The 16242-nt window shown below is 39.9% G+C and overlaps 2 protein-coding genes across 7 annotated transcripts in view; one reads left to right on the top strand and one right to left on the bottom strand.

The window, feature by feature from the left end:
• Positions 1-6693, bottom strand: part of rttn (rotatin) — a 29606-nt gene extending 22913 nt beyond the window's left edge. For 2 of the 4 annotated variants that reach the window (XM_029529408.1, XM_029529410.1), the window contains exons 1-10: positions 6603-6693; positions 6104-6291; positions 5382-5571; positions 5085-5183; positions 4894-4984; positions 4633-4747; positions 2354-2504; positions 1650-1830; positions 909-1099; positions 571-686 (exon numbers count right to left, since the gene is read on the bottom strand). In XM_029529408.1, coding sequence (XP_029385268.1) covers positions 571-686; positions 909-1099; positions 1650-1830; positions 2354-2504; positions 4633-4747; positions 4894-4984; positions 5085-5183; positions 5382-5571; positions 6104-6291; positions 6603-6633 — 1353 coding nt within the window. In that variant the 5' untranslated portion in view covers positions 6634-6693. The remainder of the gene's footprint in view (positions 1-570; positions 687-908; positions 1100-1649; positions 1831-2353; positions 2505-4632; positions 4748-4893; positions 4985-5084; positions 5184-5381; positions 5572-6103; positions 6292-6602) is intronic. The other 2 variants (XM_029529409.1, XM_029529411.1) reach the window with 2 other exon arrangements.
• A 4711-nt stretch (positions 6694-11404) lies between these two features.
• On the top strand, positions 11405-15348 carry socs6a (suppressor of cytokine signaling 6a). Of its 3 annotated transcripts, XM_029529607.1 has the most exons (4): positions 11727-11744; positions 11996-12077; positions 12221-12290; positions 13127-15348. In XM_029529607.1, exon 4 carries the CDS (start codon positions 13253-13255, stop codon positions 14861-14863), a length of 1611 nt encoding a protein of 536 aa, XP_029385467.1. In that variant the 5' UTR covers positions 11727-11744; positions 11996-12077; positions 12221-12290; positions 13127-13252; the 3' UTR covers positions 14864-15348. The 3 variants fall into 3 exon arrangements, with proteins under 3 accessions (XP_029385466.1, XP_029385468.1, XP_029385467.1); XM_029529606.1 differs by lacking the exon at positions 11996-12077 and having other exon boundaries at positions 11405-11744; XM_029529608.1 differs by lacking the exons at positions 11996-12077; positions 12221-12290 and having other exon boundaries at positions 11405-11744.
• Positions 15349-16242: the final 894 nt, after the last annotated feature.

Here is a 16242-nt window from a genome sequence, read left to right as displayed (position 1 = left end):
AGGAAAAACCTAGAGGTCTGGCACAGAAAAGCTGCTCTCCACATAAAGATGACAAAACAGTGCTCAGGCTGCAAGGCTCTGGGCATGTATTAAACAGCAGAGGGCCAGAGGGGCCTGGACTTGACAAGTGTATAAGTCCCCCTGCAGAGGAACATACTCTTTAAACAGTCAGGGAGGATAACAAATGATTGTGCATGGTTAAAAAAAAAAAAAACACACACACACACACAAGTTCAACACATTCTATTGTATGTATTTTACACACATAATAAATGAAGACATTTACTAACCCAACAATTCTGTGCTTAGATAAACCCATGGGTACAGGCCATGAGAGGTGTGTGTGTATGTGTTTGTGTGGGAGAGATCCTCTTTGTAACCAGCAGAAAGCTTTTATAACCTTATAAAATTCATTCTGCTCAATCACATGCCTACAGTTCTCCTTGACAGTTGAGTGCGGTACGCCTGCGTGTGTAGCCAATCGTCTAGTGGCCAACCCACTTCCCCTTTTCAGTGTAGTGTATCAATTCATCTACATAAGAGGCTGTCATGAGCGGTGTTTTGACTTGCCAGCTCCATCCCCACCAGGCTGCGATCGTCCCAGACCAGCTCACAAACACTGTCCCCAAGCAGGAGGACGGCATTGCAAAGCAGCTCCAGAACACAATGGAACACATGCGAACCCTCTGAGAAATGAGTGAAAGATAGATAACAGAGCAGGGGTGGGATTTTTTTGAGAAGAGCTGATAGTACATCGTCATGTATGGAAACAGGTGAAGGAATATTTTCACAGTATTTCCAACAAAAAAAGGAATAGACAGTCATCGCCGATTTCTATAGGTTAGGAAATCTTTTCTCCCCAACCTCTGTTATTAAAAAAAAAAAAAAAAAGAGAGAGAGACTCCTACCTGTTTTAAGAAGTGGTACAGCATGCTCCATGGTGGCGACAGTGAACTGGGCCACAGTGAGCTGCTGTAACTGCAGTTCCAGGTCATCTTCTACTCCTAGTTCAGGTAGGTCCAAATGGGCCACATCTGTAGGTGACTGAGGAGTCTGCCTGGGGGCTTGGGCTGCCACTCCACCTCTGTGCGAGCTGCTACTGGATGAATCACAGAAAAGAGGGAGACAACTGTAAATTCATGATCTGTCCTTGGACCACTCAAATACAAGGAATGACGTATGAGCTGTATAGGGATGGATCATAGAAACTGAATATGCCATCACGGGAATCAAAAGTGATTTTTCAACACTACAGAGTAGCCGCTAGAGGGCTCCCTGTATTATTCATATTTATGAGGAAAAATAAGACCCCCCTCTCCCACGCAGTTTTATTTCCTTGTGTCAAAAGCTATTCTGTCACTATCAAAGCTGGAAAAAAAAAATCATACTGTGCACAAATGTTTAAAAGGAATAGCAGTCCACTTAAGATTTGATGAACACAATTAACTAGAATGTGGAATCATAACAAAGTTGTACTTATGAGAAGCATACAGTTCTGACGACACAATATCACTAATCCCTGAGAAATGAGACAGAAGCCAAAGTGAATCTCTGCCTCTACACATCATGATTAGGGGCAGAGGATGCAGTTTTTTTTCTTTATCATAATGTCATTTATTGATCCCCCAGGGTTTCTCATTTGCTCACACCTGTTGGAAGCTGCATCTCCGTCTTGGCCATCCCCACGGGCTCTCTGTCCAGTGCGTCCCACTACAGAGGGCCGGGGAGAGCACTCCTCCCTTGACTCCTCCCTTGGGGAGGAGTCCTGTGAACGCTGGGTACCACGAACCTCTTGCGAGTAAGAGAAGGAGGAGTTCTGGGACACTGGATCTAAAGCACAGAATTGTGTAACAAAGCAAAGAGATGATATGGTGAAATTTAAAATTTCCTTTTGAGAGAAATTCATCCGTAGTGGAGCAATAGTTTAAAATTTATATATTTTTTTACCCCTATTTCAATTAGAAGAAACATACAACTATTGGATAGATATAGCTTTACTGTGTGTGTGTGTGCGTTTGTGTTTGTACATTTATTTATATATACACACACACACACACACACACACACACACACACACACACACACACACATTTGTATACAGAAACACATACATACATATAAAAAAGCTGATTTCTTTAAAGGTTTATCATTTGGAAATGTAAAATAAAAAATAAGAGGCTTATTGCAATGCTGATTTTCATCAGGGGATTGTTATAGGAGCATACAGTACAACACATACACTAACAAGACTTGCATAGAAAAAGAACTAATCCCTGTTTAAGCACACTACTATAGTGATAAAAAATACTTATGAAAAGATCTGTACAACTCCCTAACTCATATGGTATGCTACCTTGTTTTGTAGAGTAGAAGCCTGGATCTTGATAAAAGCGCAGTTTCCTCCTCAGCCCTGTACAAAGCTGCCGCAGGCAGGAAAGAGCCTGCATGTGGAGGTAGCTTGCTTCACCTTTACCTGAACCCACCCTTAATAGGGAAAGAAGGCTCTGAAATAAGAATGGGATATCAGAGTTTTTATATTACTGTGAATTATGGGAATGGAATGATTTGTAAAGGCAAAAATAGCCCGTAATATTCAGTTAGGATATTGCCAACATTGGGTCAGCATATTGGCTAGTTTACAAGAAGAAAGAAAGAAAACAGAGCCCAAGCTGAAACAAACAAAACAAACTCAGACAGTGACAGAAAAGTTGTAATAAAGTTGACTAAATAAAAAGCGCAGGAGTAATTGAATTATTGAAAGAGCAATTCGTTCCAAATTGAGATTTTCTACCCTCTGTGGCTAATGATGTCATGTCTCTAAATCCAAGTCTTTTAATTTAGCTTAATAGCTCTTGTAACTCAAAGGAGAGGCAAAAAAAGCCACCAGAAGACAAGCACTTCCCCATCGTGATTTGTATTTGACGATGAAACTTCTGGGTGACAGTATGCAAATACAGCTGTGAGACCAATGAAATGTAATGCACCACTTTATTAACAAATTAGTAATGTTCACAGTGGCTCATGGGGCATGATGATGTCTCTTCCAAGACATTCTATAGCAACCAAAAGAAAAGTCACACCCATTTTTACATAGATGGTAGGAGATTAAATCACTTGAACGAGTTTAGCTACAGGATTAACTTCACATGCTCCATTTGCAAAATGGGACAGCTGGCATTCCTCCAAAGCCATTTAGACTTCTTTGAGGACAGTTCAAAACACCTAATTTTTTACTGAATGTGATATCCCAGAAACCCGTAGGAGCGGGAAAAAAAAAAAAAAAAATCAAAAGATTCCACCAAGGACTTTCATTCCATTGAAGAAGTATATCAGGACCAAGCTATCCTCACAGCAATCTAGTGTCTGCTGAAGCAGAGTAAGTCTCCAGAGGTCTCCGCAACCTGATCCCCAACAGGATCAGGGACACAGAATTATAAATTGATGTTTTGTTCAAGGCCACTATTTGACAGGATATTAGGTTGGCAACGGCTAGAGTGACCATCATAAATCCATTATGAAGCCTTTGCGCCCTCAAAACAATACACTTCCTCTAATTGATGTGAGTAAAGAAAGAATGCAAAATCTTTTGAATGACAGTTGTTATAGTAGAAGGCCAAACCTAGAGCAAATGCACAGGCCATTTTTCATTTGTCTCTTTGGACAGCCACGTTGAATGATTTTAAAACAGCATTTTTAAGTTTAGAAAATGCAAATTTGTCTTTTTATGGGCAGCGCACCGAGAGCTTCTAGAATTTCAATTAACAAAAATAACCTGTACACATTTTGAAAGTGCCTTTAAATTTAAAATGGCAGCACTGATAGCAATTCTAATGTTCTGTTGCAAGGTACAAAAATTATTTTTAAAAACTTCTTCATTTGGAACACCATACGAACACTGAATAGAGCTTCCTTTTGCTTTAAAACAGCCTCAATTCCTTGAAGTCCACTCCATGTTTTGATGTCCAGAGAGACACTGGAAACATTTCTTTGAGATTCTGGTCCACGTTGATATGATTGCATCACTAAGCCTGCTCCCACTGAAGCCTCAGATTTCAGTACATGGCTGACAGGAGGGAAACCTGACATGGTCTTCTTCTGTTGTACTTCATCAAGCTCAAGGTTCGCTGCTTTTTGCTCACCACAGTTGTGAGGAGCTGTTATTTGAATTATTGGAACCTTTATGGCCACTCAAACCAATCTGGCCATTTTCCTTTCTGTCTGCCAAACTGCTGCTCAATTGATGCATTTAGGTTTTCCCACTATTCTAAATCAACTCAAAGGGGTGTTGTGTGAGAAAATCTCAGGAGATCAGCAGTTTCGGAAATACTCCAATCAGCCCATCTGGTACCAACAAGCACGTCACAGTCAAAGTCGCTGAGATCGTACAACAGATTTTTCCCAGTTGCAATGTTTGAAGTGAGCATTAAATGAAGTTACTCAGCTGTATCTGCCTGATTCTATGCAATGCAAGAGTAAGGAGGTAGAGACATTTCTAATTAAGAACTCAGTGATAAATCTGAAATCTGTGTAACCTTAGAGTTGACACCAAAATAGTCCTACACACCAACTGTGTCTCTCTGGTAGAGCTTTAGGTTTGTTCCTTGGGTTCATGAATATGGTCATATGATGTACCTTAACTATATTTGGCCTCTGCAGGAAGATCTCAGGAGGAAAGTCTTGCATGATGACATCGCACAGAAGATCACATGTGGTCCGTACCAAGTGAGGGTTGTTGCTCCTTAAAGAACTGTATCAAAAGAAATGGTATATCTAACAGTCAGTCAATTAACAAGAATGAACACTTGTGAAGTTGGTTAATGAAGTCATGATTTTACACTACATTTTATTTAAGCATTTATTATTTTATTAGCCATAGACACTACTGTCTCTAACCTTTCATTTGATGACAGAATGTGTCTGTCTGTGTTTGTCAAAGTCAGCCATGGGAACACAGAAAACTTCAGGCATTTCACAGATTCATGCACTGTGAAACAAACAGAACATGATGTTTTGCAATTAAAGAAATCAGTTTATAAACTCAAGATGAAAATGGGCAAAAGGATTTTATTTCAAAATTGGAGTACCTGCTATCTTGCAAGCCGGTATATCTGTATGGGGTGGCAAACTCTTGTGGAAATATCCCATTTTAGGAAAATCCTCTTCAGGTGGAGCAATTGTGGGGGCTAAAACAGTGAGACCTGGTTTGTTAAAATCACATCTTATAAACCGTTATTATTATTTGATCAAACACGTCTGTAAAGTAAAATTGCAATCTACACTATCCTCTCCCACGTCTTTAAAACATTACATTATAAAACCTTTGTCATTTGCAGATGCACAGGCTCTTAACACCAACAAGTTTTTGGCTTAAATTGTAACACCTGTTGGAGCTGTGTCAAGTGGTCCGCGTGAGTAAACAATTGTTTTACAGGGGAGTAGCTCAGGTAGTTGGAACAGCTGGTCCAGGGTTCCACTGATGACAGCTTGCAGTCTGGGCTCCACATTAGGAGACAGTTGGGTGAGAAAATCCACTGCTCCAACGTCTCTCAGCATCTGGGCTGCACTAGGATGCTTTGAAGTTAAAATTACAAAGCAAATAGTCATGAAATAGAAAAAAATTATATTCAGTATAATGTTATTTAAAAACCACATCCAAACTCGAACCAATTCTGCCCTTCCATGACATTGGAAAAGTGATCTATGCTTTCATTGCTTCTCAACTGTATGAATGCAATTTGCTACACTCAGGCCTCCTCCACTCTCCAACATCTTGCTTGTTGTGAGTCTAGAATTAAGCAGCAAGGGAGTACTGGTTCGGTACTAACAAATGTGAGCACATCACCCGTTGACTGACAGCCTGTTCATCTCAGAATACTATCCAAGACAATGTTGATCATGAAACTTGTGATATACATTAAAAAAGGCAAAGAAAAATCTCCCTTTAACCAAAGTCTGACAGGCTTTCATATAGACACAGAGTCACACAGTTTATGTCCCTCTGTTACACATTTATAGGGTCAGCTACAGAACAGATCAGATGTTCCCCTGTCTAAACACACTGTCCTTTCAAGATTATGGTCTTATAACACGTTGAGTTATTTACCTTTGATAAAGTTGTGAGCAGCTCAAGGACCTCTTCTTGCATTGGCACCTCGGGGAAATTAAACCACTCGAGCAGATACACAAACAGCATCTTTTCTTGGACAATGTCAGACACGGAAATCAGGGAATGGTCCAGCTTGCAGATGATGCTCTTCAGTGCTCGAACTCTTATCTCCACCAAAGAGTGGCCTGAAGTTTGTGGGAAGCAGGCTGTTAAGTTGTGAAGAGACACTACAGCAGAATTAGCTAAGTTTTGTTTATAGCTAGCAAGTTGGCTAAACGTTGAGTGGCAGGAGAAGGAAGTTTGGGTCCTGAGCTAATGTTAGCGAAACCAGTTAGCTTTGGCTCTGTTTTACATAAAAAAAAAACAATCAGCAAAAATAGAGACAGCTAAAAATGTACATTTAGGAAGAGTTACAATTATTTATCAAACATGAAGGCAGCTAATACATTTTGTTCGTAAGTCATCACTCTGGTCTCCAGCTGCTGAGAGAACCTACCGATTTTCTTTATAAGGGCCGATAAGTCCATATCCGCTGAATATTGTGCTTCCCTTTGGAGACAAAGGGGGGGAAATCTTCATCAGCTGCTGAAGTTTTTTTTTTTTAGTTCAGCAGGTGTTTGCCTGCCTGTATCATGTCAACAACGTCTGCCCGGTTTTGTTTTCAACAACCGCGCCAGCGTCACTCCGCTTCCGGTGGGGGGCCAGGGTGCGTTCAAGAGGAGCAGCTGCGTCCAGGAGTCACTGATCCGTTGCTAAAAGTCATGTATGTACAGGGTGCTGCGACCACAATGCAAACATCTGAGAGAAAATGTATATTTTCATGACTTGTGTTTATAAGAAGTTCGACATTTCTCATAGAGATCTGATAATCGACAATGTCACGCTAAAGATCCAAAACCTGCGCCCAAGACACAAACAACTTTATATAGTCTGATTACAAACAATGATTGCAAAGTCACATGATATTATAGATGTATATGATAGTGGATATAAAATATGAGAAATTAAATCAGTACTACTTAGAACATTTGCCATGGGCCCCACATTAACGCAGTTGATCAAATGACATCTCCAGCTGACCTTTACATTCACTGTTCACTCTTTTTATTCCTGACTCATATGGTGTGCCACATCATTGGTCTTTTGAAATGGAATGCAAACATTGTAATGTGATTTTTCTTGCCCAGATCATTAGTGTTTCAAGTCATGCTTCAAATCATTGAATGCTTTTGAATTGGTGGCATGTTGAGTTAAGTTTAGACAGCAGCCACATTGTCCTGTCATTAGACTAATCTTATCAAACACTGATGGTGTCAAAACTCAAAGTTGATGTGCATTGCTTCCTAACACAAGTCCAAATATAAATTGTTTTCAATCTCTATGCAAGAGTTGCACTAATTGCATCAGCTCTCACACTTGAGATATGATGTGCATAACCAACAAGGTGATAATTAACTACTTAGCTAATGAAAATTCGATTTGACAATAATTCGATCACACAGCTTTTGAAAATTCCAGAGGGATCTCAGACTAGAATTAATTCGGCCGTGCACCCTACCATCAGCTATATTGAGTTTAAGGAAGTTGAAGGAGAATTATTATTTATCTTTCCATAATCCATGTGGTACATTTAACCAACAGTCTACTTAAGTTTGATGTTAATTCAAATTTAGGTTGATAATTTTCTTCATAGTCTCTGACAACATCACATAAATCTATTGTTGTTCTTGAGTTTTACACATAAAATTTACTACACTGTAAGTCAGATATTAAGATCTGACACACTGTTTTTGAATGACAACTTTATAACTAAATGGAAAATAACTCACACACATCTCTTCAGTTTGGTACGATATATTTGTTTTCTGCATCTTGCCCAGAATTTAAAATGAAGTTATGTTGGTTGGAACAGCGGTTGTCTTCGCAACCAGAGTCATATTGATGGACCTGCCAAAGGCCCCATTGACCAGGAGAGGTTCAAAAATTTATACCAGTTTCCTCAGCCTCTCGTGCAGTGTATAGGAATGAGTTTTATGGATGTTTTCTACATTCTACAGATGTACAGCAAGAGTGAAAGCTCTGACATCCAAACAGCTGAGTAGGCCCTACCTGAAGGAAAAATACATTGCCCCAGGTCAGGGTAGGTGTTCTCAAAAGCTGTTGAGGCTGCATCAAACAATACATCACATCATTTTTATATGACAAACACTGTCAGTCTTGGATCATTTATTACAATCAATGGCAGACTCAAAGCAAAATGTCACTTACAATAAATGAAAACGTGGGGCAAGGTTTATGTCATTTGGCCTTGTACATCTCTTCAAAGGGGAATAGATATGCTTTTTCACACAGTTTTTCAGATTCTTTGCCTCATTCCCAAAAAATATATTCCTTATCCTTGTTAACATTTCTGTGAGCATTGGCTTAAATTTAATGTTTTCCACTTTGCCAAAGCTTTAATTGCCTTAATTTTAATATGCAGTTCAAGAATTTTACATAATTAAAATCATACAGAAAATCTGTCAGTTGTTCAACATCAATCTAAACTACTCACATGCCAGAAAACACCTCAGGCTAATAGTGAATGTAAGTCTGATCGCTGAGTGGAAACGATGCCAGTTTGAATACTTTGAAGCCAAATTTAAAAGCAAAGCTTGTCAGTCTCTGGACTTTAGCACCACAATTACACAAGAGAATGGAGACTGTATAAACATGACTTTGGTAATTTGACTTTGTAAAATATTGCAAATATTAATGATTTTATTTTTTTTCTTTATAAAAACACTGACTCATCCTATTGTGGATATCAGAAAGTCTGAAATAACATTTTTAATGTGTACACCCAAAGAGAAAGAATGTCTCAAACTACCCTTGTGCAAAGAATAAAATAAGAAATGCATTTTCCTCCCTCTTTTCTGATTTCCACTTTTCCCTTGATAATTTATGTAGAATCCTTTTCTGCATAGCACTTTAATTTTATGTAAATAAAAAAAGAGAAGGCTAAATTAAAATAAATCATATATCACCAAATGTTTCACAACAACTGCTGGAGACTGCTTGTTTACTTTGTGGTTTTCTTGCATAAAACAAGGTCAAATCAGTTAATTAATAATATAATTGTTGTAATTGTCCAAAATCCAGCTCCCCATATGGCAACAAAGTCCAAGGAATTACTACCAGAATTAATAATGAGACATCAAGGGCTATATTTTTTAAAGTCTCAAAGAACAGGACAAGAAAATTCTATACCGTTTTAAACAGGTTTGAATATCTCCCATCGAAAGAAGGGGAAAATGATATGATGCTCTGATTTAGCCATTGGTCACTAGATCTTTTTAACTGATGCTAAAAAAGATACCTGCTGAAGTCACGGTGAGACAAAGGAATGAGGCAGACAGGGACATCATGCTTATCATAAATGCTCAGACTGCATTTTGAGGCTAACCTTTCCTATGTTATTCCAGTCACTCTAGAAACATAACCCAAGTGGTCCCACTGGCCCTGTCACTGTTTGACATGCCTGCTGTACCCGTCTTCCGCTCCACTGCAAGTGTTGAGGATATGAAGGTGGGCACCGAGGGGCCCTTGACAATCCCCCATCAGCAAAGGAGTCAAGTCAAAGGACTGAGTCAAACTGACTGAAGCACAGACATATTGCGCAAATAATTTATGGCTGATGCAGCATTCATTTGAAATTAAGATGAAATACAAGGAATTCCCCCACATGCAATGGTATCTTATTAAACTGTTCAGCCTGCTTCATGTGTAGCATCTTGACTTGAGATTCAGTGTTATGTGTTGTGCTTATAAATAAATTCAAATTCTTTGGGAAGTATTGATCAGCTCACACGGAGAGATGCTCTAAGGGCCCTTGTGGGTTGTTCTATGTTATTTTTGACAAAATCATACAGATACTCAATTCTAATCAACCTATCAAAGCAAACATTTGATTTATGTAAAATCTAAACAGGCTGTTATTATTAACTGGTTGATCTGTTTACCCTGTCATAACAAAACACATAAGTTATACCCACAGTTGAATACCAACTTGTTTTTACTGTCTCGCAACAAATATCAACCAGACTAAAGTTTGTTTGTCAGGTCTAATTTAGCTTGTAGAAACACAGCATCCTTGCCTCACAATGTCCTTGGTGCTATGTCTAAGATCTGCCACCCCTCCTTCTTCCCCCATGCACCAGCCCTCCCCTCCTGTGCCAACACATCAAGTGGAGGCAGCCTGATCAACCCTAATAGGGCCTGGTAATTAGAGTCTTTGCATAGAGACTGTCTGCACGCAGCTGCCCTAAGCAGGTTGGGGAAGGACTGCCATACACTTGACAGTGTGGAAAAAACAATGTAATGTTCAGTATATGGGCCAAATTAGTCTGCCAGTGGTAAACACAATCTACTTTAAAACAATACTGACACTAATTAGGCAACCAATGTATCATTTCAGAGTTCAAGTTTTAGTTGCTGTATCAAATACTTGAAAACACTTCAGGAACCAATTTGATGTTTCTAGAATACAAATTAGACAGACTTTCCTCCGCAAAGGCAGAGAGCAGCTGACATTAAGTAGGAAAAGTGAAATATTCTGCGATATTTCTGCACTTACATGCTGTGGAAAATGAAATCATTATTATTACTTTAGGCTCATGGCATACGCTTGATAAATGTATGGAATAAATCACAAGAGAGCCCTGATAGTTTTTCTGATAATGTAAACATTGAAATATACTTTGTTTCAATCATTTTTAATTTGGACATATTATAAACCTCCCGATTTGTATCTTATTACAAATACCATAAATACCATCAACCAGCAAGAACAGAACATAAACAAAGAGAAACAAAATAAGATGCATATATATATTTGAAGAATGAGTCATCACATTTCTCTACAGAAGACTATCAAGACATGATAGTTTGGATGAAAGACGGAGTACATATCGATGATTTCGGACAATTTTGAAAATTAATAGACTATAACCAGTAAAAAAAAAATATATATATACAACATATGCCACAAATCACATGCTTGCTTTGTCCTATTTATATATATAGATATAATTTTCTCTTTTGCTGAAGAAACGACTTAAGATGTTAGCAAACCTGCAGCCTGGGAAAAATGATTTTAAATATTAGGTCCTGATTATTATTATTTTTTCTTAATTAAGCTGTGAACACGCTTTGTCAGGCCCGGCTTGTGTCTGTCTGCTCTCGGGATGTAAAACTTGCTGGAGCTGCTTTGATTCGCTGCATCTGAATCAGCTCCCACAATTCAACAGGCAACAAAGGAAGAAAGGAAGAGGCCGTGAGCTAAGAAACTGTTAGCCAAGCCAGCCGGAAAGATGACACAATATTGTGTCCTTCTAGTGGGCGATGGAAACGTGCACGTTTAGAGACGCATTAAATCCGGCCGCATACACTCTTTGCTCCCTGTTTTTGGCGCAGAGGCTGAGCAGAGGGAGGCAACGCCAATGTTTTCGACACTGAGCGCTAACAAGGCTAGCTGATTAGCTGAGGCAGGGAGCTAACGTTAGCCAACACTCGTCCAAGGAGCGACCCCTTTCATGAAGGTGCTGCACAAGACAGATGCAGACACCACTGGGTTGTTTTTGCCTCGTAAGAAAAGCAGGTAAGAGGCAACAAGAGGTGCGCATTAAAACATACCTGTACAGATTTCAGGTGTACTCTGATTGCAGGGATGCTAACAAACTAACTGGTTGGTAGCGAGTACACATTAGCATGTAAGACAAGACAACGTCGGTTAAAATGGTTGGCTGGCTAAATCTGTCACCTTGGTGTCGTTTCCTGTTCCCTAAACAGTGACGATGAGCAGTTAGGTCGATTTTAGAGGGCTAAGGTTCAACATTTTTGTTTTTGAAGGTGCATGCTAACCTGCAGAGCTAAGCTAAAGGCATGCTGTTGTGTGCGCAGGCCTTGCCAGGTCAGGACAAATCTTGCTAAGGTTGGTTTAATTGTGACACGCCGTTTGTGCTAAGTAGTATTACAGATGCGAGTTGTGTATTTTTTTTCCCCCCCTTTGTTTAAATATGGCCCATGAATGACAAGTGTAGGAGTTTTCGATTCAGCTGTCTTTGTTTTTCATAGCATCAAATGAAAGGTGGTGGAAGTGGAACTTGACCCATCCAACTGAGTCACCATTTTCTTGCACATAATGGTGAGTAATCGGACTGCAACTGTCTTGATTATCAAGCAGCTTTATTTTAGGCGATTCAAGTGGCACATGTCTCCAGATTCAGCTTGAGTCTCCTTCTGTCATAGTCTTTCACAGACAGCGAGGCAAAGATTTTCATTTGTTTCATAAAATTATTAGATTTATATGGTGAGGTCAATGAGCATTTGGACATGACACATTTTACTATTGTTTGGTGCTACAGATCATTGCACTTAATCAGGACGTGACAATAAACTGCAAATGCTTGCATTTATCTTATTATTTGTAATTATTTTTTTTGAGGTTGGTGACATGATGTAGGTGTGAATACAGACCATAGTAAACAATGAAGCAATGGATGCATAGTCTTAAAACCTAAATGGTATCAGCAACACTGACTGAGAATTAAATTGCACTTGTTTTCTGAGGTTCATAGACACCAGGGGTCACAAATAGTCTACATATGAAATATAATGTTTATGATTTATGACTAAATTAACTCTGTTTCCCTAAAACTGGGCAGTGCATGAAAAGGGTTAGTGATTCCTAGGCGATCAGTAGAGATATAAATCATATTAAAACAAACCTGGAATTTAAGATAAGTGTGTCGTGCATGGACTATCGAGTTTAAAGCTGAAATGATTGTTTGATTGTCAGAAAAAATAGAGATTTTCAAGAAATTATTGCTGAAACCTAATGTTGTATTATACCTTTTTTTTTTTTAATGGATGTATATACATGCAACCCTTGTTTTTTCCCCTGCAGTGTGCACATTTTTTTTTTTTTTTGACTAAATGTAAAATATCAAAATTTTGTTTGTGTTTTTTGTGCTTATGCAGGGTTTGATGGCTCCACTGTATGCATGAATTGTTTTGTGTGGCCTGATGGGAGGACACTGTGGATAGTACTTTCATCGGGAAACCAGGAGAGCCATCCCATGCCGCCGCTTTGGAGGGCCTGTCAGAATGAAGAAGATAAGCCTTAAGACCATTCGCAAGTCCCTAAGCATAAAGGGCAAAGAGGAGGGTGACTTTGTCATGCTCCAGCAGCCCTCAGTGACTACAGAGTTTTCTAAGGAAGAGTCACTTTTTGGGGGCTGCTACACCAAAGAGCTCTCTGGCTGTGACCTTGGTGGCGAAGACGACAAAGGGGGCCAGAGTAAAGGCCGATCAAAGAGTGAAAGTCTGATGGGATCGCTAAAGAGGAGGCTGTCTGCCAAGCAAAAAGCAAAAGTCAAAGGAGGCTCCCCTGCTATAGGCTCTGTGGATGACGAGGACACCTTCTCATCGTCTTCAGTACCTATCAGCTTCAATGAAGTGAAGGCCCAGAGACCCCTTAGATCTGCATCATTACGAAGTCACCATTATAGCCCCTCCCCGTGGCCTCTGCGATCAGTTAACTCTGATGATTCCTGTATTAAGATGGAAGTGAAAGTTAAAGCCATGGTTCACTCACCTAGACCCAGTCCCAGCTTAAACGGTGTCCGTAAAGAATTTCATGATTTTCAGATGGAAGGGCTCTTTCAGGACCAAGCAGAATCTTTAAAGAATCTCCAGCAACCACAAAATGGTGAGCTGCATCTAAATATTGATGAAAATGATGTGCCTGTGGTGCTGGGGTTGACACCCCAGGACTACATCCAGTACACAATGCCTTTAGATGAGGGAATGTACCCAGAAGGGTCCCACTCTTTCTGCCTGGACAGCTCATCTCCTATGGAGGTGGTGAATGAAGCAGATAATGGGTCCCTCCACACAGACCAGGGACAAGATGAGCATGAACTGGTTAGTGGATTGCCTCCGGATCTCTTCATGGAAACCTCAGTTAATAGTCTTCTCATTGGTTCTGCTGGTGTAATGCTCCAAAGCTCTAGAGTCGAGGTCCCACCTCCGCTCTCTCCACTCCTGCCACCCATGGCAAGTAATGGACATATCCCAAGGACTTTTTCGGGGTTCAGCTCTTCAGACAGCCAGGTGGCTGAGAGAGTAAGACATCACCTCAACTTTGACCCGAATTCAGCTCCTGGGGTCAGTCGGGTATATGACTCGGTCCAGAGCAGTGGACCAATGGTTGTGACTAGCCTGACGGAGGAGCTGAAGAAGCTGGCAAGGCAGGGTTGGTACTGGGGCCCCATCACACGCTGGGAAGCAGAGGAAAAGCTTGTCAACTTGGCTGATGGTTCATTCCTGGTCCGAGACAGCTCAGACGACAGGTACCTGCTCAGCCTGAGTTTCAGGTCGCAAGGCAAAACCCTCCATACCCGCATCGAACACTCCAATGGACGCTTCAGCTTCTACGAGCAGCCTGATGTGGAGGGGCACACGTCCATTGTTGACTTAATTGAACACTCTATCAAAGACTCAGAGAATGGAGCTTTTTGTTATTCCAGGTCTCGCTTGCCAGGGTCTGCAACCTACCCTGTCAGACTAACCAACCCAGTATCTCGGTTTATGCAAGTGCGCTCCCTGCAGTATCTTTGTCGCTTTGTCATTAGACAATACACTAGAATAGACCTGATCCAGAAACTGCCGTTACCTAACAAGATGAAAGATTATCTGCAGGAGAAGCACTACTGAGGACACAGACAAGACAGTGGTAGCAATTTGCACTTTTGTGTTCAGTTGAGAGATTTACACAAGGTTTACAGTCAACCACAGTTTTGACATGATTGGTTTTGGTGGCTCTTGATTTGTGTCTAGGTGACCCTGTTGCTGTTTAGTCCTCCATTACACTGTTCTGGGGTTTATCGCTGGTTTTAGGAGCCCCCACGTCCAAAAACACAAGCCAGCACATAATCTATTGCAAAAATATAGCAGAGGTTTACAGTCAAGTTATCTTAGTCCCATACATTAATTGCAGACGTTAGGCATGCTTTGTGTTAGGTGTAACATCGAGCTGTGCAAGTAAAGCAAATTTTCACAATCTTGCCATCTGCATTAAAGTTGGGCCAGTCAGAAAAATAAGTTTCCCCTTCTAATTTTATTGAATTCTTATCCACCAAATTGTACATTTCAGAACCGATTTCTGAAGTGAAATGGGATTCCTCTTGTGAGGTTTTTTTTTTTTTAATCCGATTTTAAGCTTTCAGCCGACTGACCAATTTTGATCATCTTTTGCATCTTATTACTTCGTAGATTACGCAATGCTAATATCTATGTCAGCATGACCAGAGTTCAAATTAGCACACCACTCTGCATTCATAATATGCAATTACTTGAATTGCAAATGCTAGCTGACTCTGTAGTACAAGTGATAGTGCCCAACAGTTTGTTGTATTTATTTGTTGTAAAAAGCTGAAGCAAAACCAGTTTTGCTCAAAATTGCATTCATGGTATTCTTTACTTAATTTACACACCTAATTCTTAAGTGGATGTTGTCTCACAAAGCATTATTGCATTCTGTCATTGCATGTTACACCAGATTAACATTGCATTTGTGCATCAGTATAGTTACTGATGTGTGCTTTGTCTTGTTTGTGGTGTAAGATGAAACAGAAGTTTTAACGATAAACATGTTACCATTACAAAAAACAAAAACAAAACGTGGAGTCGTACACACAAGGTCCACAACATGAACTTTTTTTTTGCAAAAGATGGCTGAAGTTTGCTAGTCTGCCAGAGGCTATTAACAGTTGGTTAGAAAAGTAGCTTTAAATTATATGGCTGCATGTAGCCATTATACATTGTACAAGCCTAAAGGTACTGACGATGCTGGATTTTTCATGTTGCGCTCTTTGCAGAAACGACAGCAATCGATGTATAGACTCTTCAAAATGTGTTAACACTAAAAGTCTGCATTAGGAATGTTACAAAAACTGCAACGCAGCTCAGGCCCAACAACTTTGCCACTGTCTGTAATGCTTGTATCTGCATGTAGTAAAGGCTTTAAGACTGTCAGTTAGAGGCACCGTAGAGTTGTTCATAATGAGTGAAGATGTCACAGTAAATGGGTGTAA

The sequence above is a fragment of the Echeneis naucrates genome, chromosome 20 (assembly GCF_900963305.1).
Source record: "Echeneis naucrates chromosome 20, fEcheNa1.1, whole genome shotgun sequence".
In the NCBI taxonomy this organism is placed as follows: domain Eukaryota; kingdom Metazoa; phylum Chordata; class Actinopteri; order Carangiformes; family Echeneidae; genus Echeneis; species Echeneis naucrates.
The sequence above is the reverse complement of the archived record's forward strand: the minus strand, read 5'-3'. Positions and strand labels throughout refer to the sequence as shown.